This window comes from Talpa occidentalis, unplaced genomic scaffold, assembly GCF_014898055.3.
Source record: "Talpa occidentalis isolate TD23 unplaced genomic scaffold, MPIMG_talOcc4v2.1 talOcc4.9, whole genome shotgun sequence".
NCBI classification, from domain to species: domain Eukaryota; kingdom Metazoa; phylum Chordata; class Mammalia; order Eulipotyphla; family Talpidae; genus Talpa; species Talpa occidentalis.
This window is the reverse complement of record NW_023605305.1, coordinates 4,064,940-4,088,148: the sequence shown is the minus strand read 5'-3', so window position 1 is coordinate 4,088,148 and position 23,209 is coordinate 4,064,940. Positions and strand designations below refer to the sequence as shown.

General features: G+C 52.6%; 1 protein-coding gene across 1 annotated transcript; it reads right to left on the bottom strand.

Moving 5' to 3' along the window:
* Positions 1-3,877: 3,877 nt before the first annotated feature.
* Positions 3,878-21,518, bottom strand: CA6 (carbonic anhydrase 6). Its single transcript, XM_037499627.1, has 8 exons — positions 21,440-21,518; positions 18,936-19,115; positions 13,216-13,364; positions 12,501-12,593; positions 10,264-10,333; positions 8,919-9,076; positions 6,504-6,633; positions 3,878-4,030 (listed from the first exon to the last, which is right to left on the bottom strand). Exons 1-8 carry the CDS (start codon positions 21,516-21,518, stop codon positions 3,924-3,926), a joined length of 966 nt encoding a protein of 321 aa, XP_037355524.1. The 3' UTR covers positions 3,878-3,923.
* Between the last annotated feature and the right edge of the window lie 1,691 nt (positions 21,519-23,209).

Below are 23,209 nucleotides of genomic sequence, written 5' to 3'. Positions count from 1 at the left end.
GCAACCCTTGACTCGGGCTGCTTCCGAGAACCCAAACGAGGCCCACTTGTCACTGCTCGGCCCCCGTGGACGTGAAGTCACCCGTGTTCAGCCGAGCAGCTCGCCCTTGGCAGACGCTGTGGCAGGTGAAGCGTCCTCCTGCACAGCCCCCCACCCCCGCCCCCGAGCCCAGTGGCCCTCTGTCCTCGCTGTCCTCTCATCCCGGCCATTGTCCTGTCCTCAGGCACCTCCGAGGCCCCTCGCGAGGTGGGCTCAGTCTTGACATCCCGCCGTCAGGCACTGTGCCGTCTCCCCGCGGGCAGACGCTGTCCCGGAGCAGCCGCTGCTCCCAGAGTCGACTGCGGTGCAGGCAGGCACGGGGCAGAGCGGACACAGGAGAGTCCCGGGGCCCTCAGTGGTGTTTTCAGGCTTTTAATGACCCTCCCACACCCTTTGCAGTGCGGCAACCAGGGGCAGCGCAGGCAGCGGGCGGGGGCACCGAGGGGCCAGGAATCTTCCCGGCAAATCTTCACTGTCCCTGGACTCCCTCTGCCGTTCTCCCGGGGTCTCTCCAGCGCTCCATCCTCGCCCCACTTATTTGCTCCGTCTCCAGGCTCAGGTGTGCCCACCTACGCATGCCCACGCCACACTCCAGGTGTCTCCATCACGCACGTGTGCCCCACGCCCGCGCCCCCAAGCACCTCCTGCATGCAAGGCCGCAGGTGATGCCACAGAGGCCAGCGGCGCAAGAGCCTGCACTGGCCCTGGGTGCCCCCTCGAAGCAAAGAAGGGCCCTTGTCAGTAACATCTTGGCCATCACCCGGTCACCTGGCGGGAGCTCCAAGGGGTCAAGTCCTTTGAGCTGTGGACGGCAAAGAAAAAGTTTTTAACAAGATCCTCTAATATTCCCACCACATTGCAATACCTGGTGCCAGGAGGTGGCATAGGGTTTGGGGGTTAGTTTCTCCTTTTTTCTTCTTTTGCTGTTGGTTTGGGTTCTTTTAATTTGCAGGGAATGTGAAAATGAACCCTAACGAGGGGCAGCTGGAGCCCGAGGGGCTGGGGCGGAGCTCCTCACTCCTCCGCCTCCATCCAGGACAAGCGCAGGGGCCTTCCTTCCCCCTCACCTGGTGGATCCTCTCCTACTCGCCCGTCCCCCCAGGTATTCTTGCCCGGGGCCTCACTGTGCACAGCGGCCTGTGCCCCAGCTCCCGCCTCGGCTGCTGAGCAGAGAGGAGAGGGCCTGGAGCTGCCGGGAATGAGCAGACCTGTGGAGAGGGGAGCAGAACCACCCCAAGGTATGAGACGGGGGTCCCCTGAACTTGAAGCCAGGCGTCCCTGAAGGTACCTGAAGTTCAGGTAGGTGACCAATTGTTTTCCTTTGTTGCTAAAACCTATTTGATCTGGATTTTCTGTCTCTGAAAAGTCTTGGATAAAATAATTCCTTAAAGAGCAAAGCGGATTAGAGCGAGTAACCAAGACCCCCACCCGGTGCTTCCAGAAGCACAGCAAGGAGCCCCCAGCGGCCCAGGTGTCCCGTCCGCCTCACGATCTGGAACTTGCTGGAAGTGTGAACCCCACACACACTCCCGGGCCTGCTGAGGGCCATGGAGCAGAGCCCCTGTGCGTCCTGGGGCGAGCTGGGAACCCCAGGGGGTCTCCTCTGTCAGCCTGCCCAGACCCCTCGCTCAAATTTCATCCGTGACTGTCGGGTTTCCCTTTTTAAAAAAATTGCTTAGTAGCACAGAAAATGGGCGCAAATCACCCAAGTGTAGGGAGCGGCACTTGTATCCCTAAAAGCGACCGGCCTGTGGGGTGCAAGGAGACCCAGCAGGTGGCTGCCTTAGTGTCTGGGAAGGGGATGACGGTGCCCTGACCCAGGGTTGGGGGTCAGTGGAAGTGGAGGACACTGGAGAATGAAGAGACATCTAGGAGAGACCTTCGGGAGAGGGAGACGTGACATACGTCTTCTGGGGATCCCAGATCCTTTATGAGTTTGGGGGGGCTAGATTTAGCTTTGTGCACGCTGTGGCTGAGCCCCTCCCCCAGATTGTGGGATGGGCTCTGACCGGGCCACAGGGGCCCCATCTGAGAACCATCCTCTGGCGCTAGGGGGGCGCTTGCTGGCTGACCGCCCGCTGACAGGCAGCGCCAACCGGCCCTCCAAGAGGCCTGACGGGCTTTGAGATTCCAAAAGCAGGCCATGAGGCAAGAGGAGCCAGGACCAAGGCAGAGCTCCGCATCTCGCTGTGTGGGAAGGCAGCGGTCAGGCCCCCGCTGTCCCTGCGTCCTGTCACCGCCCTGCATCGCTGAGCGCGGACCCGCCATCCCTGCAGCGTCCGGCGGAGGGCAGCTTCCTGGCCAGGAGCGCCTTTGCTGCAGCTTCTCACAAAATGGCACCAGCACAGGAGACCTTTCAGAAGCTCTCTGGGGAAAGGAACATCCCCGGGAACACGGGGAACAGACAACGGGCTGTTTCTGAGGGGTAGTTTATTTCTCAGCATCTCTGTTTAAGCGCCACATAAAACCACAGGGAAACACGGATGCCCTGAAGCGCCAGAGCCCGAGGAAGGGCCCTTGTGCAGCTTCTGCTCCGGAGATGCCCAGCCTGGCCCTCATGGGGCAGGCAGGTGGGCCTGCCCGCGCCACCCGGACCCTGGTGCCCGGTGCAGCACCTGCTCTGCCTTCTGTGATTCCCCATAAGTCAGGGCCTGTCCCCAGGCCTCCAGTGCCCTCCCTGCCTGGCTCACCAGGGGTTCCTGTGCACCCCCAAACCCACACCAAGCACCGGCCGCTCTGCAGAGCCGTCACGCCAAGGGGCGCCTCCGATCGGTTACTTAAATTTCTGTCCTATCTCTATGCTTGGGATCCGAGGACCGGGGCGTCCTCAACCCCAGTACTCAGCCCCACACCTGGGCACAGAGGGGTGGGATAAATGAAGACAAAGACTCTGCAGTTAAGAGAAACTGGGCTGGGCACTGGCCTTTCCGCCGCTTGGTTCTTTCTCTGAAAACTGAGGACGATAATGAGCCCGCTCGGGGGCTGCCTGAGGTCACCCCGCAGGGAGGTCACGGGTGAAAACACTTGGGCCTCAAGGAACAAACACCGACAAACGCAGCAGGGAAGGAGGGGGCGGGTGAGCGCAGAGACCAGGAGGACGGTGGGGCCAGGGAGGATGGGAGGACGGGGCAAAAACGCGAGGTGGGTCTGTGAAGCTCCCCTGGCCCGCCGGTCCTCCCAGCTCCTCACCACGCAGCCCTAAGAGAGGGTCATCTCGTACCCCACAAGGCAGGCAAGTCTCAGAACCAGTGCTGGAACCCCGGCCTCGTGACTGCGGGCGCAGGCTCGCTGGACCCGCAAGGACTGCCTCAGGGGCTCTGTGCCGCCTCGCAGCCCACTCCCAGGCCTCGTCTTTCCTGTATCCACAGCACAGGGCCTGCTCCCCACCCGAGAAGCACGTGAAAGAGAGGCCCCTTCTCCTTGATCCTGGGTCTGGAAGCCCCGCCATTGCTGGAGCCTCTGGAGCTCGCCTGGCCCCAGCCCTCCCGCCCACTCGCCATGCCCGGCCCTTGCCTTGGGCAGTGCCAAGGAGGGTGATTTGAAGTCACACAAGAGAACAGAGGACATTTTCAATGACATTTCCAGTTATTTTATTCCATCTACATACTAAAGGCAAGATCTGGATGGGTTAGCATTTAGATTGACATGCTTGATTTGAGGGGGACGACCGTGGGGTTCCATTTCCTTTAAATGTCGATTCCAGTCATTTCCACTCGTGTTGGACGCCCCCCGTCCACCTCCTACATCCAAACCACACATTCCTTTCACAGAAAATAGCTTTCCCTATTTTAATCAGAAAATTCCACAGGTGCGCCTTCAGGATGCGTGTGATCCAGGGACTCGCAGGGGGCGGCCCGAGGGTGCCTCGCCCCCACAGCTCTGCTTCAGGCTATTACCCATCCATGCTTTTTTTTCTTTGCTTTAGTGTTTTTAAGAATGTCATACTGGGTCTCATCCACCAGTTTCTTTAGTTTAGCCTCTATCTGAAGCCCTGGAATAGAAAAAGACAAGTTCACAGGAAAGGAGAAAACACTGAAGGACCCATGAGAACAGAGGGTGAGGCGGCCTCCCCCATCCCCCACACGTGTGCTTAAGGGACATAGTTTTGAGTCCCAAGAGCGGCCTCTGTGTTCCCATCCCATTAACCTCAAGCATCTTCATTGCGTAGGAATTTAGGTTTAAGCGTTTATAATGAGCCTTGTCTCCTCAGATGTTCCTCAAGGCAGGTTGATCTCGTTAACTCACATGGGGTGGAATTGATTAGAACTGTGACATGTCACCGGAGACGGTGGGTGTGGGGGCAACGGGGAGTGGCTGGAGAGAGGCACGGCCAGACACACGCCTGGGCCTGCGGTCTCGCTGGAGCTCAGCCATGCCCGGTTCTCTGAATTATCGGCAAAGGGAAGCGCCATTCAGCACTCCCTTGTTGAAGGTGGGAAGTTGTAGGGTAATAAAAATGTCAGGCTTTTCTGCCCTCCCACCATCAGGAGAGATGATGGATCCTTGAGGTCCTGAATGCATGCCTGATGGCGGCACCTGGAGCAGGGTGTGGGCCTAGGTAGATGGGATTCACCTGGGCTGAGACTGGGCTTTTAAGGGCGGCGTCACGGGGACGCCAGCAGAAGCCGAAGAGAAGCCAAGAGAGAAGCAAAGAAGCAGAAGCAGAGAACGCCAGTGAGCCCAGAGAGAGTGCGGATTTGCTGGGGGTTGGGAGGCCTGCCAGCATCCCGGCCCCCTAGCACCCCTGCCTGCCATGTACCTGGTAATCCAATAAAAGCCTGCAAAACCACTGAGGTCTCTGACTCCTCCTTTACCCGGTCTGCTGGATCAGAAAACCTGCTCAGTGGCCATTCCTGCCCCTTACAGAAGTCTTCTTACAGTCTGCGGGATGCGGAGGAAGCCATCCTGCAGGAGCAGCAAGCCTCCGAAGGACGGGCCCCAGCAGACACGCAGGCAAACGGCAGTACAGAGCAGTCTGGTCTAAGAAGCGGCATCTGGGACACCTGAGTTCCTTGCGAGGGCAAATTGGAAAGGCTCGGGTGGGAAGAGCATGTGAGATGTGGTGTGTGGAAGCTACACCGTGGGCGCCCCTTAGCCAAGAGTGTAAGTTATCACAGGAAAACAGGAGTCGGGCAGAATGACCAGAGCACCAGATCAGGGTCAGAGCTCCCGTTGCAGCCTGCTAACATCTGGACTGTCAGGGGGCGCCGCCCTTGGGGAAAGGAATTCATGTCCTTTAGACTGCAATCTGGAGAAATCCTAGTTACGGCTGGTGTCATTTTTTCACTCTTGCTCATATTGTATTAGTGAAGCAAATTGATGCAAGGAAAACAATGAATGAACCAGGAAGGGAAAATGGGGGAAACCCACGAAAGGACCTGTATTGGGGGGTGAGGAGGTGATAAGTATGGAAATTTCAGTGTTGAACAGGAATCAAGATCAGGTAATATTGATTAAAGATGAATTCTATTGTATTGGAGGATGTAAACGTATCAGAAATGGTTAAAAGAAGTAGATAAAAATAAAGACAGTGAATTCAGGAAGTGTGTCTAACTCACCACACTTTGCTAAGAAACAAGCAAAATAAAGATGGGAGAATTGCAGAATATTTACATTCTTGCAATCATAGGAAATGAGGAGGTAAGCCAGCAAGGCAGCTGGAGCCTGACCTAGAAGGTTAGAGGGTCCAGTGGAGGCTGAGTTGGACATACTTCCAGGTCCTGGGGTCTGAGAATGACCCCCAAGTCAATCCCACCTTGAGAGAATTGCAGGGGGAGCTGGGACTGGGGTTCGTACACAGACCAAGATAATTGGAAAATTATGTGTTGGGTTTAATAACGTTACCTTGAGCCTGTGTGCTGTGAGATCATCTGGATGTTGCTCCATCGCACTTGTCCTGCTGTCTCTGGCCATGACCCGTGGCCTACCCTCACTGTCGCCCTGACCCGCGCCCTCGACTGGGAAAATGAGCCCTGTCCTCTTGCCCAAGCCCTGCACAGGCCAGGCCACCCGAGCCTCCAGCCACCCTCCCTTCCCTTACTCTTTTTTTTTTTTTTTTTTTTTTTTTTTTTTATAGAGGCATGCTTTATTTATTTGTTTGCTGGTTTGTTTTGTTTATACAAGCACTGGGTACAGTCAGAAGCGCGGGAGGGCGAGAGAATTCACCAGAGCCAGAGCGGGGAGCAGAGCAGGCAGAAGGACCGAAGTACACTGCTGAGGGGAGCAGCGGGCGGCAGGAGAGGTCTGCGCGCCATGTGGGACCCTCCTCTGGTGGCCGGGGAGCAGCCGGGGATCGAACCGGCGCCGCAGAGGCCGCGCGCAGCTTCGCAACCCAGCGCTCAACCGCTGCGCCACCGGGGAGGCCCTCCCTTCCCTTACTCTTGCCAGAAGAGATGAGCCCATCCAGAGGAGGAAGAAAACAAGAGTCAGCAAATTGCAAAAAAATAAGAGTTGATCTCACTCACTCGGATCGGCCTGATACTGATCCATGAAGTTGGATTCCACCACTCTGTTATTTATGGGCTGGGTGTTGCGGTAATCATTGTGGAGGGTCTCATTTTGATGATTCAGTAAGGTGTTCTCCATCTTCAATATCTGTGGGCAACAGGAAGTGACATGGAGGGGAAGAGGCACTAGGTGACTTCAGAAATTAGGGCCACCCTGCTGGCCTAGGGCTTAAGTCTCAGCACCATCACCGCTGCAGCCTGATTTCGATCCCCAGCCAGGGAGCTGACCACATGGCGCAGCAGACCTCTCCTGTCTCCCCGCTGCTCCCCTCAACAGTGGATTTCAGTCGATCCGCCCGTTCTGCTCCCCACTCTGTCTCTGGTGAATCCTCTCTTACCCCCATAACCCTGGCCTACACCCCAGTTCTTCTACTAAATGAATATTTACAAAATAAATAAATTTGCAGTCGAACTAGAGCTTGGATTTGTAGAACCCCAATAAAACAAAGGCAAGACACCTCCAACCCAGAGGAGCTTGGGTGCCATGTGTCAGGCAGAATATTCACTCATTCTTCCAATTTCCTAATTTCCTAATTTCTTAAGTCAATCTCTTTCAGTCTTTCGCTGTGAATATTTGCTCAATAGTAGGAGGAGAGAAAGAAGAAATCAGAGACTATCAATTGGAAGACTCAATTTTTGTTTTTATGAAAATGTGTATCTTCTGTCTATTGCCTTCAAAGATATGTTTGCTACAAATTCAATTCTAGGTTGGATATTTCTTGCTCTTGGTGCTTCGAAAATAATTTCCCACTGCTTTCTGACTGTCTTGGTCACTGCTGAATCAACTTTTGTTCTACTAGTTCTCCTTTTCTCTCTAGCTGATTTTTACAAAGATTTAGTCTTCTCCTTGTCTTGAATGTTTTGTAACTTCAAGGTGATGTGCTTAATGTGGATTTCTTTTTATTCACATTGGCTCACTGGGTTTCCTGACTCTCTGACTTGGTGTCTTTCAACTCTTCTGGAAAATAGCCTATCAATATTTCATCAAACCTGCCTCTTCTCTCTCCTGCCTCTCTTCTCGTTCAACTAAGACACCTGTCAAACCTTTCCACTATATTCTCTGTCTCTTTACTTATTTTTCATATTTCTTTCTCTGTGCTGTTGCCTGGATAACTTTCTGAGCTCTATTTTCCAATTTTCTAATTCTTTCTTGAACTGTATCTAACATGCTATTGAACACACTCATCACATTGTCCATTTTAGTTACTATGTTTCCATTTCTAGAATTCTGCTTGTTTATTTTTTCTAAGCCTACTTTGTCATTTTTATACTTTTTTGTACTTTCCTAATATTTAAAACTCTTATTCCCTAATACATATTAAACATTCTTATTTTATATTAATTGTCCTATCAGTCCATCAATTAGGGCCACCCTGCTGGCCTAGAGCTTAAGTCTCAGCACCATCACCCCCGCAGCCTGATTTCGATCCCCAGCCAGGGAAGACTCTCATTGTGTCTTCCTTCTGTATTTTGTGATCTTTCTTAATTGCACTTGTTTCAGGTAAATTTATTTATGGACATTCTAACTTTGGGTCTAAGGTCCATTTTTCTAGAGATGATTTACATTTGCTTTTCTTGGCATCGGGGGCAACATTTTTATGTGTGGGCATCTTTGATTAAGGGTCTTCCCATCTTTTCCTAAAGTAAGGAAATGAAGAATTTAAGAAGCATTGGCTCCTTAGACAGAGCATCACTAAGAAAGATCAGCTGTTCTTTGCAGCCTCAGTAACACTCACCCTTTATTCAATTCAACATTATGCACCCATTCTATGCAGGGGAACAGGGATGACTAATACAGCTGCTTTCTTTAATATGCATTTTAGCATGGTAAAAAACTAAATATGAAGCTATCCATCCTTTTTTTAAAATTTTTTTAAGATTTATTTATGCATACAAAAACTGGGGTACAGGCCAGAGGTGTAGGGGCAAAAGAATTCTGTTCACAGAGTGGGGAATAGAACAAGCAGATTGACTGAAATACACTGCTGAGGGGAGCAGCGGGCGAGTCAGGAGTGGTCTGCTGTGCCATGTGGGTCACCTCCTTGGCCGGGGATCAAACCCTTGCTACAGTGGCTGCAGATAGCTTCATAGATTGCGTCTTAACCCCTTGAGCCACCAGGGAGGCCCCTCCATCCTTTTATTTAATTGTTCTCTAGTGACTTTTTTAAATTATGTTTGTTGCAGTTACCATTTACAACACTATATGTTTTAGGAGTATAAGTTCATACCTCCACAAATGTATGTTTTCATACCTCGCTCATCACCAAAGCACCAATAATCCTCCACCATAGTCTACTGGGCCCCTCCCCACTTGGCTCCCACCCTCCCCTTTGGCAGACAGAGAGATTTGGGTGAAGCTATGCCACGTCTTACCTGTGCTGCGGAGAGCTTGACACGATCTGCCAGCACAAACCACTGGACATTCTCAGTGCAGGGAGGAGTGGTGAGCGATCCTTGGTACCTGTAGTAGTGTTGCGTGTTCTCAGGCAGCATGTCAATAATGTCAAGGCCTTCTAGAACTGTGTTTTGTCCTAGCCGAGGGGACAAAACATAAAGGAACGTTCAGGACAACTGCTGCCCACTTGAAGAACAGCTCAGGCTTAGGCCTCTCCAGGTTGGAATCTCCTGATTTAATCAGAATAGCATAAAAGCTGATCACTGGGAAACATTTCCCTACTTTCCTGTTTCCCAGAAAAGGTCAAGAGCAAAGACTTGGAGAGAGAAACTCAGCCTACATCCTCCTTACTGAGTAGACTTGGCTGGGTGCTCTCTCCTCTAAGTCTGCTTCCTCCTCTGTAAAGAGGAGAAAATCAGCTTTCTGAGGGGAGAGGTAATATGTTTATAAAGTGCAGGTGTTGAGTCAGCAAATAAGAAAGTGCTCCTGGGTGTATCATCACCATCATCATCACCATGCACAGCATAATTTCATTTACGATAAATGAAATTAATTAGGAATCATAGGGGTTCTGGGTAAGTGCCCTCAAAAAAATCAAAAATCCCTTGATTTGGGCTCAGTTAGATGTGGGTAGTCAGAGTCTAAAAAGGCAGAATCAGGACCAAGCACATGTCCAGGTATGGGCATCCAGTCCTGAGCTCTTCCCGCCATGCCCATCAGGAACCACGCTTAGCCACTGGTGGGCGTGGGGAGAGGGACATCCCTGGGGCTTCTGGAGCCTCACAGCACAGCACCCATCAGTACATCTAGACAGCCCCTGTTTTGTTCATGTCAGTGACCCTGAGCACGAAGCTCAATATGACACCATCAAAGCAACATGGAGTTGAGTTGAATTTTACCTCACTTTCCCCGAACACTCTACATTTTTGTGGCAAAGGGCATATAGTTTTGATATATACAAATAGGCTTGTATATATATATATATATAAGCTTGTATATATACAAATAGGCTTATTTAACCAAGGCCTTGAAGTCTAGTAGAGCATAATTCCACTAGTAGGCCAAAGACTTATAAATTTTATTGTTATTGGAAAGCAATATACAACTTTCTAAAGGACTCTTTCGCATAGATTTAGTTTCATTGGTATAAATTTAAGTGAGTCAAGAATTCAGATCATGGCAAAGCTAATATAGAAAACAATATGGTGGTTTCTCAAAAATTAATTACCATATGATTAATTCCGTTTCAGGGCATATAACCCAAAGAAGTGAAAGCATAGACTTTAATAGATATTTGGATAAAACCACTGTTGGCTCCCTTACCTGGATACCTAATCTTATTCAAGTGTTTAAGGAACTTGCTGTAATAGGTGTTTTCCACAAACTCCTGGGCCTGTAGGAGAAACACAGAGAAGTCAGCCTAAAAGGGGGAGAACCCCCCCAGAATTGCCTCTGCTCATCCAGCTATTTAGTGTCCTGCTTGATTGGGTAGAGCTACAAGGACCAAGACAGCTCACCAGATCTAGCCGTTCTTTGCCACCAAACACTGAAGCCACTAATATCTTCCAGGGGAACAAGATCTGAGGCATTTGGGCAGCTTCTAGGACCTTCCTGGTGACTGGCAATGCCCTCAGGGAATGGCTGGAAGTCACTGTTCAAATATCCTCAGGTGCCTGAGGGGCAGTGTCAGCCACAGTCAGACTCATCGTGAGGGAGAGAGCTTGGTCTCACCGCTCAGCCTGAGTGAATTTTTCATTTTGTTTATAATTCAGCTCTAGACTTTTCGTATGATGCATTTTTATAATTTCTGGTTTTTTGTTTTTTTTTTATAGAGGCATTTATTTTATTTTATTTTATTTATTTGTTTGTTCATTTTGTTTATACATGCACTGGGTACAGTCAGAAGCGCGGGAGGGTGAGAGAAGTCACCAGAGCCAGAGCAGGGAGCAGAGCAGGCAGAAGGACCGAAGTACACTGCTGAGGGGAGCAGCGGGCGGCAGGAGAGGTCTGCGCACCATGTGGGACCCTCCTCCAGTGGCCGGGGAGCACCTGGGGATCGAACCGGCGCTGCAGAGGCTGCGGGCAGCTTCGCAACCCAGCGCTCAACCACTGCGCCACAGGGGAGGCCCTATAATTTCTGTTTCTCAAGTGAGATTTCTTTTTTAAGTCATTGTCACCATATTTTCCTTTAATTCTTTGAACATACTTTCTGGTAATCCTTTGACCACATATGTCTTAGTTCTAAAGTACAATCCAGCTCCACTCAGAGTCAGTTTCTATAGCTGCTCTCCCACACCCCCAACTATTCATCGTATTTTCCTATTTCTTTGCATACCCAAATTTTTTGTTGAAAACTGGACATTTTAAATAATGTGAAGTAGCAAATCTGGCTTCTGGTTTCTTAAATGGCCCTGAGGGTGTTTCATTTTGTGTGTCTGTTTGGTAACTCTCCTGGTATTGATCTGCAGGGTATATTCCCCCAGCGGCATGCAGTGGTCCATGTCCCTCCTCAAGTCTTAAATCTTTTTTTTTCTTTTTACCCTAAATTTCCAAGCATCACCAAGGATCAGCATAGCTTTGTGATCAGTCGGTGACTTTAGCAGAACTGGTTCTCATACCCTCAAGTACATGGGATTTGTACCCTCTGCAATGGGTCTGCGTGAGCGCAGAGAAGCACACCCAGAGTTGAGCCAGCTCTTGAGTCTGTCTCTCCTTTTACTTCCCCCCTCTGTAGGCTGCTTCCACAGACCTTCCGTGGCTCTCCCGTGGCCAAGATCTCCCTGCTGAGTTGCTGTGTGTCACTTTCCCCTTGCCCCAGCTGGCCATGCAACCTCAACGACCAGGTCTCTGAGATTTCCCTCTGTGTTTTCTGTCTGTTTTGCTGTTTGCTATATTTCCAAGAGCCTGCTGGCATGGGTTTTCAATTTGCACCCCAAATCAAGTCAGTCCCCCGCCCCCAGGCAGTAAAGCTACTGGTTTTCCTGTCCTGATAAAACTACCTTCTAAGTTGGAGGATGGAGAGTATAATAGCCCCAGTCAAGGAGCCCAGACTCTCACTGTTCTGACCCAAAAATCTATTTTCTTCACAAATCAATGCCTTGTGGTGCCTTCGGACCATTTCCAGGGCTCTGATCTGGTAGTCTTTGACAATTTTATCCAACTTAATGCTTGTCTGGAGAGGGTTGGAGTCAGTGACTGCTTCTCACCACGCAGTGATAAGTCCCACCTTCCTACTTTCCTAGAAAAACAGGTGTTGCTTGCTGGGTGGGTGGCAAGCTGCCCCTTGCCCTCAGGCCAGTTTACCCCAGTCGACACTTCTGTGATCCCAGTGCTTTCTGTCACCTTGTCCATGTTGCCCAAGGTCTTCAAGGTTGAGAACAGAAGGAGCACAGTGAATGTGAGCAAGGGCTGGAAAAAGGGTCCATCTTTCATCCAGTCAGGGTTTCCAAGAATTGTGAGCTCAGGAATAGCGAGGAGGAACAGGAAGGAAGACCTGACACCCACCCATAATACCTGTTTGGACAGCAATCTAGAACTTCAAACATGTATTTTTGGCCTACCTCAATGAGTGAGGCCAGCACAGCCAGGCCATCCGGGGCACTCTGAGCTCTATCAAAGCTGCCATATTTAGCATTGTAGTGAACGACGTGGATCTGTGGGGCAAGAGAGGGTACATCAAGGGAAGTTCTTACAGAGCTCCAACACTGCAAGTTCTCAGAGAAGGAGGAAAAGTCAGATGCTCATGCAAGGCCTCAGACTGTCCCACACAGTCATATCTGACCTCCATTTCCCTCCATCCGGGGTACAAGATCTATCAAGACCAGACACTCCACCAAGACTAGAAGGAGCATGAGTGGGATTCTGGGCATTTTCCTGACCCCACCTCCCTCCAGACAGAGTTGGAGGGATCACGTGAGGCCGTGGGTTCTCCAGAGGTCCCTGTTGAGTGGGCATGAGCCCCCTGGCCCCAGGAGACCACCATTAACCTCAGTTCAGCCTCAGGTCAGCTCTAAGCAAGAGGAGGAACCCAGAGAAATCAAACACACAGAAAGCCAGATGAACCCAACAAATGTATGCACCCCACTCCTGGGCTGGTGACCCTGCTTCTGGCATTTTGGGCCCATCTGTATGATCTGTGAGTTCTGTGGGTGAAGGGACCCTGCCTGAACCCCCATGATCAATGAATAGCTGTGAATGGTTGGAAAATAAAGTCAATCTCAGGGTGTGACTTGACTGTCCCATTCTTTTTAGACCTATTCGGGGTTCCCAAGTTACCTCAGCCACGTATCTCATCCCGTCAATGGTGTGCTCGGAGCCACTGATCTCCAAGGATGCACCACCCCAGTGGAAGTGCATCTGCTCGGCGATGTAGTTGGTGCCGTCGGGAGCCGTCATGCTCATGGAGTGGGGCAGGGTGATCTGCACTGGGGGAGGGGAGGGGGCAGAGCGGGGCAGGTGAGCATGTGGTGGGCAGTCTACTGGCCACCTTCCTGGTCACCTGCTTCCTGGGACAAGTTGTTACTTAGGCTGAACCAAAACGCCACGAGCAGGGTCACCAATAGGGAGGAGGTGGCTGGCACACAGGGCAGAGTGGGGACCAAGCCTGAGTAGAACGGCTGGGCCAGCACCTGTCCCAGAGCACACACCTTCCCACACAGAACCAGAAAGTCAGGGGCAGGACTACCCAGTGGCTGGTCCCACTGGTTGCCCTGAAAAACTATGACCAATGGGTGTGAAAATCAGAATTCCACTCTCTCCTCTGACCAACTTGGGGTTTGCCCATGGTGCAGGAGAAGGAGGTGGGGTCTCTCAGGACTATTTTGTTTCCTTTTTCCTGTTGCTTACAAGGCCAAGTTGAGGTCACTGTCTTCTTCATTGATGTGGCTGAGATACGCATCCCATGGAGCCTTCTAGCACTAGCCCAATCTACAGCCACACTGCTCCATATAAGGTGCATCCCTGCGGGACTTCAATGCTCTCATTGGAACCAAGAAATGGGTGTGGAGGGGACATCAGCATTCCCAGGTTCCACTTGTCTTTAGAAGACGCGTGACCTGGGTCTACAGCAAGTCAGGAGCTCACAGCCTTGGGGTGTGGGACGTCACTGACTGTGGTTATCAGTGGATGCATTAAATGCAAGACTCTTGCAGGTGGGAAAATGGATCACCCCCAGCTGCCTCCTGCCCGGGAGACTTCCAGCAGGGACGTCACCTGGTCAGACAATTGTTCATTTCACTGGCTCAGGCCTTAGAGAAATCTCTCTCCCTTTTGGAATGAGCCAGTCAAAAGAGATCTGAGGGTGACACCAGACAGTGACAAAGGAAAATATCTGTGACGATAAAATGTGGGCACAGGAAGAGGCCAGCAGCCTCAGTCCTATCAGCACGGTCTTATTACGTGCGGGAACATGATCTGTGGCAGAACAGATGCTATGTATTTAGTGCCTAAAAAATCAATTCTCACATGAAAAAATTGGAAGAGGAGGTGCCTTCAAAAGGAGGCATGCAGGGTGTTCTGTGCCGAGAGAACTGAGGACCAGCCCAGAACTTTCTAAATGGACAGTAAGCACCACGTGAGCAATAACAGACATCCTGACAAGACTGCTCTCCGAAATCAACTTCCCTGCAGACAGAATGTTTCAATGCTTCAGAGGTCGACAGGACCACACAAGCCAGACCGGAAATGGTGGCAATCTTGTGCCTGTTGCCGTGCCCAGGTGATGCCAGATGATGTGCTGGAAGGTGATGCCAAAGATCAACGTACTGAACCTTCCAGATTCCAAGTTGATTTAGATTCCAGAATAAGTGTGAAACAAATTTAATCAAGTTCCTACCAGTCCAGAAAAATCACCTGATCTGAGCATCTTCTGTACCCAAGAAACAACAAAGAGTCAAGATTATAAAAGTTGGGCCTCGGGTCTCCCCGCAGCTTCTGCAGCACCAGTTTGATCCCCGGCTGCTCCCCGACCACCGGAGGAGGGTCCCGCATGGCGCGCAGACCTCTCCTGCCGCCCGCTGCTCCCCTCAGCAGTGTCCTTCGGTCCTTCTGCCTGCTCTGCTCCCTGCTCTGGCTCTGGTGACTTCTCTCACCCTCCCGCGCTTCTGACTGTATCCAGTGCATGTATAAATAAATAAATAAATCTTTATTAAAAAAAGAATCCATGTTGTAGATTAAAAAAAAAAAGTTGGGCCTCCCTGGTGGCCTAGGGGTTAAGTCTCAGTGCTATCACCATGAAGGTCTGAGTTTGATCCCCGGGCAGGGAGCTACCCACATGGCACAGCAGACCTCTCCTGCCTCCTCGCTTCTCCCCTCAACAGCGTATTTCAGTAGATCTGCCTGTTCTGCTCCCCACTCTGTCTCTGGTGAATCCTCTTACCCCCTGCACCTCTGGCCTATACCCCAGCTCTTCTACACAAGGAATTTTTTTGAAATAAAAAAAAAAGATTAGAAAGACAGAAACGAACCCTGATGGGAGGAGATGGTGGTGAATTGCATCCTGGAATGAGATCTTGCTAACTGAGATCATGGATTAGACCTTGGACCAGAAAAAGCACACGAGTAAGAAAGAGATAAAATTCCAGTGAGATCAGTGGATCTGTAGCGTAGTGACTTAACCATGCCATGGCCATGCAGATGTCGTAAGGGAAGTGGGAAAAGAGTTGATGGGAACTTCGTGATATGTTTGCAATTTTTCTTTCAAAATTAAAGCTAAACAAAGGGAAATAAGACCAGTCTCTCTGCTACAACTTTCAAAGATCCGAACCTGCTCTGAATCCTGCATCACTCACAGGACCACTTGGGGACTTATCCTGGGCAAGACTTTCCCCCTCAAATACATGGCATCGACATCAGGCGCTGTGCCAGCCACTGTGACAGAACAAATGGGGCCTGCCCCTCCTCTAGGGGAGCCTGTCTAATGGAGGGGCCGGTGGTCACTGTGCTCACAGCAGAGGTACCACCCCCTGAACATGTGCCCCGGGGAATTTAATAGATCTATGTTAATCGATCAGCACAGGCCCCCACCTTCAACAGCCTCTTGAAATTAAATAGATATAAATCTACCAAAATATGTCAAGATATATATGAGGGGAATTTAAAATTCCGATGACAGAATCACAGTACTAAATAAATAGGGAGATAGTTTATCTTCCTGGAGAGAAAGACTCACAACTGTCAAGATGTCAGTTCTTCCCAGCTTGACCTATGGATTCAACACAATCCCTGTGAAGATCCTAGCAAGTTATTCTGCAGGTGTCACCAAACTGATTCTAAATTTTATATGGAGAGGCAAGAAATTCGCAAAGACAAAAGAAAAGAAGCTCATAAAGTCAACAAGATGTTGAAGAAGGGGGCCTCCCTGGTGGCGCAAGGGGTGAAGTCTCAGCACCATGAAGCTATCGGCAGTCACTGCAGCACAAGTTCAACCCCCAGCCAGGGAGCTACCCACATGGCACAGCAGACCTCTCCTGACTTGCCCGCTGCTCCCCTCAGCAGTGGATTTCAGTAGATCCACCTATTCTGCTCCCCACGCTGTCTCTGGGGAATCCTATCAACCCCCGCCCCGCACCTCTGGCCAACACCCCAGTTCTTATATGCCTAAATAAATAAAAATCTTTTAAAAAGAAAAAGATAAATGGCAAATAAGCATAAAAATGTTCAACACCAAGCCTTTAGGGAGTTGTGAATTGAAACCCCAGTGAGATGCTGCCCTTCTGTCGGGATGCCCAGAACCCGCACAGCAACAGCACTAAATGCCGACGAAAAATTTCAGCAGCACAAACCCTGGTGCATTGCAGGTGGAATGCCAAAAGATGCAACCGCTTTGGAAGACAGTCCTACCAGCTCATCCGGCAGCCGCACTCCTTGGCTCCACTCCAGGTGAGTGGAAGACTCACTTCCTCACCAAAAACCTGAACACGGATGTTTACAGCGGCCTTCCTCACGATTGCCAGAACCTGGAATCAGTCACGACGTCCTTCAGGAGTTAAGTGGATAAATACACTGCGGCCCATCCAGACAATGGGATATTATTCCATGGTAAAAAGAAATGAGCTATCAAGTCATGGAAAGACACGGGAAACTCCAGTGCATATTACTAGGTGAGAGGAGGCAAACTAAAAAGGAAACAGATCTATGAGGCCAAGAATGTGACATTCTGGAAAAGTCACCTTTGGAAGCAGTGAAGAGCCAATAGTTGGGGGGTGAGGGGCAGTGGAGATGAACAGGCAGAGCACAGAGGGCCCAGGGCAGGGAGAATGATGTGTAATATCACAGTGGTGATAGTGGTGTAGGGGTGGAGACGTGCCGTTACGCATCGGTCTACACCCTCAGAACGCATGGACTTGGAGGGATTATCAAGAGCCGGTGTAGGCTCATCCTTCATTTACCAAAAAAAGTCCCTTTCTGATGAGTGATATTGATAGCGGGGAAGGGCATGCACGTGGCGGGGCTGGGGGCACATGGGAAATCTCTGCTTCCGCTCACTTGTGTCATGACCCTACAACTGTTCTGAAAATGCAGTTAGTTAGAACATAGTGGTTCCAAGACATAAAAGAATCCTGCAAAATAAATATTAGCAGATGTTTAATTCTATCAGGTGAACTTTGTTGGTCAACTTCGTCTGCAGCCAACTTTGAGTAGATTGAAAAATGTGTAGCTGAGGAGTTTTGTTCCCCTGGGGCAGAACTGACCGTGTTCGGAGCTTGCCGGAAGGGTGTAGCGAGAACAGAGTTAGCCAAACCCTCTCAAAAGGTCAAGTATGAAAATCAAAATGTTTTGCATCCCAAAAACTTAAGTCACAGCAGTGCATTCTAACAGGTCTCATGCTAGGAGGGGGTGGGGACCCCAAAGGCCAGGGCACCAGGCTTCAGAGAGGCCAGCAAGGCCCCAGGAGGGGGTGCCCTGCTAATCAGGAGAGATAGCACTTGGGGTGCTGGGCTCTGCCTTGTGCCTCCCCCTCGGGCTCCGCAGCACAGAGCCCATGTCATCCTGGGGGCTCCTGCCCAGCTGGCCAGGTGGAGCCACGCACGCCTCCCCTGCCTTCAGCTGCTGGCTTTGGCCCTTTGGCATCGGGGCGCCTCCACGGAGAGCAAAGAGAGGGGGAGAAGCGCCAACCTGCTGGAAGCTTCAAGGTGACTTTGGACAGAGGTGCTTGACGTGAACGATAAAGCGAGGCTTTTGTGCATCGCAGGCAGAGGCCGTGCCAGCCCCCGGAGCCTGAGCTCAACCCTCACCCCTCGCTCCACTCTCCTGCCGGCCCCGCCCCAGCCGCACCAGGGCAACCGCTTGTGTCTTCTCCACTGTGCCAAGGACATCTAAGTCTTGGGGCCTCAGACACCTGAGCGGGAGCACGCCGGCCCAGGCGGACGGGAGCAGGAGAGAGGGGGCCCGAGGGGTCTTGCCAAGGACTCTGACCCCCGGGGTCCGGGTCTGCGGGGCCACCAGAGACCCCCTCACCTGAGCCGGTCCCCGCCTCCCAAGGGCTTTGGTTTCTTTCTAAAATGCCCCCACCCTCACCCCACCCCGGTCATCACAGACCCAGGGAGACAGCAGCCCACGAGGACCATCAGGTGCTGTGCGAGCTCGAGGCCTGGATTTTACAGTGTCCAGGGCAGGCTTCTAAAGGGGGGTTTCCAGACCCAGCTCCCCGCCTGACCAGCCCCTTTCGAGGAGGGGCAGGAAACAGCAGCTTCTTTTAGATACAGGGTCTACCTGGCGGGCGCTTTGAGCTAATGAGCCTCCACATAGATGCGGCCCACAGGGAGCAAGCCACAGAGCCCCCCACTCTCGGGCAGGCTAGGGCTTCAGAGCTCAGCCTCTGCCCAGGGAGCACCCTGCTGGCTGGACCTGCGTGAGCTCGGGGAGAGGAGACTGGGGTGAAGACAGACTCAACGGGGAAGGTCAAGGGGGGGTCATCGGGTCCCAGCTCCGAGACTGCCCTCGGGGTCCCACCACCTGCCTTCCCTGCTGACCCCGCCGGACTCGCCCACCCTTACCTGTGTGGCCGTTGTTGATCATGGGGAAATTGCCCTGCTGGGTCTCATAGCCCTGCAGCTTCAGGGCCTTCAGATAGGGGTTGTAGCGCACGTTCTTCCTCTGCACGTTGATGGGTGACTGTCTCTGGCCCCCACAGGTGGGGTACTTGCTCGCCCAGTGCTCTTCGTCCAGCGACCCCTCTGAGACGAGAGAGAGCCAGATGGTCACCTGCCAGCCGCCCCGCGGGCCCCCCAGCCTGCAGTGGGCTGCGTGGAGGCCCCGGGAGCTCCTTCTAGAAAGCAGAAGCAGGGCCTCCGCGGGAGGCGGGAGGCCGTCTGAATCCACTCCACCCCCGGCGTCTGGGGGCTTCGGCGCTGAGGCCCCGCTGGCCCCGCCGCCACTGCCAGGCCCTGGCTCGCGCGCTGGACGGAAGCCTTGAATCAGGCGCCGGTTTCGCCTGCGAGCTGTCGGCTGGCACGGGCATGGTGCCCGAGAGGCTCTGGACTGGGCGGTTCCGCGTCACTTCCAGGGCCCTTTCCTGTCACCCCTGAATGTCACTTGTCCTTCCCCAGCCCGGGGCGGACTCAGCACCTCCCCCTCCTCATGCCTGTCTCCTCTCCGGGGCGTCTTTCATCATAAATACAGTAAAGACCACCCGGGTGTCCACAGCTCTGGACTCAGTGCAAGGCGCTTCCGATCCCCAGGTGACCTCGAATGGTTACTTCAAAAAATGTCAAAGTGGATTTACTTTTTTAAGGCGGGGGAGAAAGTGATGACAGGAAGCCTTTCCTAGGGGTGACTCAGCTCCAAACAGCCCTAGGCCCTGAGTTCACCCCTTTGTGACGGAATCGAAGCTCTCGCCCCAGGTAGCAGAGAGCCCCACAGACGGACGCGGATGGTCTCCAGAAAAATGTCTGTTTCGGGGCCTCTCGCTGCTTCTGGGTTTTGCCGTCAGCAGAAAGCCAATTCTTTATTTCTCCGCCTTTCTCTTCATTATTTAAAATAAAAACCCATTTTTAAACAATGACGGCTTAAAGGCAAGAAATCAAGGCTCCTGCCTGGACCCAAAGGCAAAGTGTGGGCGTCTATCAAGGCGTCTGCTGCAGCTGCCCCCCAAGCTCTCCCGGCTCCGTGGGCTCTGCAGAGGCCAGGACCTGGGGCGGCTGGGCCTGGGGGTGACAGGGACTGCTCGATGGAATTCTCTCTCCCCCGCCCCTCGTCCCTGGGGCCAAGGAGCCAGAGGGAGCAGGGACCCCCTGTGGGCTGGCAGATGAGGCGGTCAGAGCAGGTCTCCCGCCCGCTGCAGTGGTCACTGTCTGAGCCTCCCCATCGTGTCCTTCGTTCTGCTGCCCTTGACTTCAGGACGTCGTGTTCTTGTGTCTGAGGCCGTGGGCTGACTGCAGAGAGTTGACTCCACACTCAGTGACCTGCGGGCTCCTGCTGGATCGCCTGGGGGGCACCCTCTGTCTGATAAAAGGGAGCACAGGCAGGAGTCCTCTTCCTAAACATGGAAGGGGAGCTTTGTGTCCAAACCCCATGGACTCAGTCTTTCTGTCTTTGGCTAACATATAGGCCAGAACCAAGGCTAAATACAGGGGCTCAATTTTGCATGTCAAAAGTGGGGTTTGCCCTATGTTTATAGCAGCACTGTTTACAATAGCTAAGCTTTGGAAACAACCCAAATGCCCAAAAATAGATGATGGATCAAGAAGATGTGGTCCATAGACACCATGGAATATTACTCAGCATTCAAAAAAGATAAACACATGCAATTTGCAGCAACATGGATGGCGCTGGAAGGGATCATGCTCAGCGAAATAAGCCAGAAAGAAAAAGAAAAATACCGGATGGTCTCACTCATAGCAGGAATCTAGAAAACTTAAATAAGGGACCAGGAAAACGAATAACTATAAGAAAGTGAAAATCAAAATCAACAAAAAACTACGAACCAGAGACACTTTTAAGGGGGCGGGGTGGGAGGGGAGAGATTGGGGTCAGAATGGGGGGGCTGCAATTGTATGGGGAATATAAAAATAAAATTTATTATTAAAATAAAAAAAAAGAAAAAGAAAAAAAAAAAGTGGGGTTTGGATAAGGTGCACTGAGGGCTCAGCAGAGCCAGGGCCACAAGGTGGGGCAGGCGGTGGAGGTTCTGGGTTCTGATGAGTCTAGTCACTCCAGGTAAACTTCTGAAATGTCAGGAAGAGCCCGGCAGACCCCGCCTGCAGTGGAAGCCACAGAGCGTCTGTTCCTAACAAGTCGTTTCTCCCACAGACCAAGAGAGCAAGTGGCTTTGCAACCAGACGCCGAGAGCGGGGCTCTCAGCCCTGAAAGCAGAAACCTTCCGGGGACTTAGGGGGTCTGGACAGGGTTATTTCCTCTTTTCCCTAATTGAAGTGTAGTTTGGTGCATGGTCCGCATGGAGACCTGACCCACTGTGAGCGGAGCCGTGTGCAGGTGTGCAGGGGGCCCTCCCTTCCCCTCTGCGAGGGTGACGGGGAGACGCCGGCCCCGGGGGGCTTACCTGAGTAGGTCCAGTCAGCCCCATGCTGGGCCTGGACCCCCAGCAGGAGCAGAGACAGCAGGGGGACCAGAGTCTTCATCGCGCCGCTGGGCTGCAATCAGAACCGACTCTGAGAACATACGTCTTTTAAAAGCTCAGAAACTGTAAATAACAATTTACAGAGTGTGACTGGCTGATCCACCCTTCACTGAAACAATGACAGCTCCCCACAAAGGCCCTTCTGACTTGGCCCGCTTGGCCAGGCCGCGGGCACGTGCCCCAGCCCTTCCAACGTCACTGCCATGTCCGGCGAGCCTGTGTCCACGCTCCATGTCCAGACTTAGGAGCAGGCACAGTGCGGCCTTTGTGAATGAGTGACCACAGGGAAGGGGACCAGAGGCAGGTGGGGCCATTCCCCAGACAGCGCCACTTCCTGTGCCCCTGCTCCTGGCAAGAGGGGCTCTGTGAGCTGGTGAGGGGCATCCCCAGCGTCTGAGAGCCCCAACCAGACCCCACTGGGCATGTCCTGCCTATCTCTGCAGCGGACATCGGCCCCCCATGGTTGCCTCCGCCAGGTGTACAGGGCCAGGGCCTGGGCCCCGGTAGGCAGCATGTGGAGAGCCCTCCTGTTCTTCCCACACCCTTGGGCCGCCCACCCCGTTCACCCCGGAGCCCCAGCGCTTGAGCCACATCCTTGGGCCCTCCACCACACGTGGGTGTTTCTGCAGGTGTTTCTGATATGTCCTGACAGCTGCAGCGTGCTGGGTCACACCCAAACCAATCACACGTCGGATGTGTGGGTTACCTAATCCTCCTGCGTCCACTTGGATAAACAATCCTTGAAATTAGCTGAGGGAGAAACTTTTGCATTTATACCTGCTGACAGATCGGCATTTCCCGTGCCCTTCAGGGAGGGCACAGGCAGAGGGCGGGAGGCATCGCTGTCCCGAGACCAAGGGCCATCCTATGCCGGGGAACCGAGCTCACCCCTCTTGCCCCCATTGCCCCCCCATGTGGCCGAGTCCAGGGAGGCTGGCAGGGCACGTGGCAGCATGAGCTCAGCCTGGCTCGAAGGGGGGCTCCGGGTCCAGGTGACAGGTCACTGCTCTGCCACTTACTCATGGTGACCTTTACCGAGGGACGCAGCCACTCTGTGCCTCCATTTCCCCGTTTGCGCGGGGCTTAGTGATAGCATCTCCCTCCTGCAGACTCAGTAGCTGACGTGTGCGTGTGCTGTGCGTGTGCGTGTGCATGTGCTCAGAGCAGAACGTGCTCGTGGCCTCGCCGTCTGCTCAGACCTCGCCTTCTCCGGGGAAGGGAAATGAAGTCGTCCCCAGCTGGTTAGTGCGGGAGCTCGAGGCAGAAACGAAGGTCTCCTTCTCCCGCTATTTCTGCGTCATCTGAAAGGAGCAGCTACAGGTGGCCGTGGAGAGGGTGGCCTTGCCGATCACCAGACCCCGCTCTGGGCCCAGCAAGACAGGACCTGGACCTTTGGACGGGCCAGGGCCCCTGACAGCCCCAGGCAGGAAAACACAAATGGAGCCGGCTGAGTGTTGCCTTGGGACTCGGGGAGATTGGGGAGCTGCAAATGGATCTGGGGAGCTGGGGTCAGCTTTGGGGGGGCGGTGCTGGAGCAAGGGCATCTGAGGCAGCCTGAGCCTGAGCCAGGGGCTGCGGAAACCACAGAGAGAGGACAGAGGAGCGCAGAGCTAGCTGCTCAGAGGAAGGGGGACGCTGGGAGCGGGGGTCCGCACAGGGCGTGGAGTGTCCCACCCCCACTGGCTCTCAGCC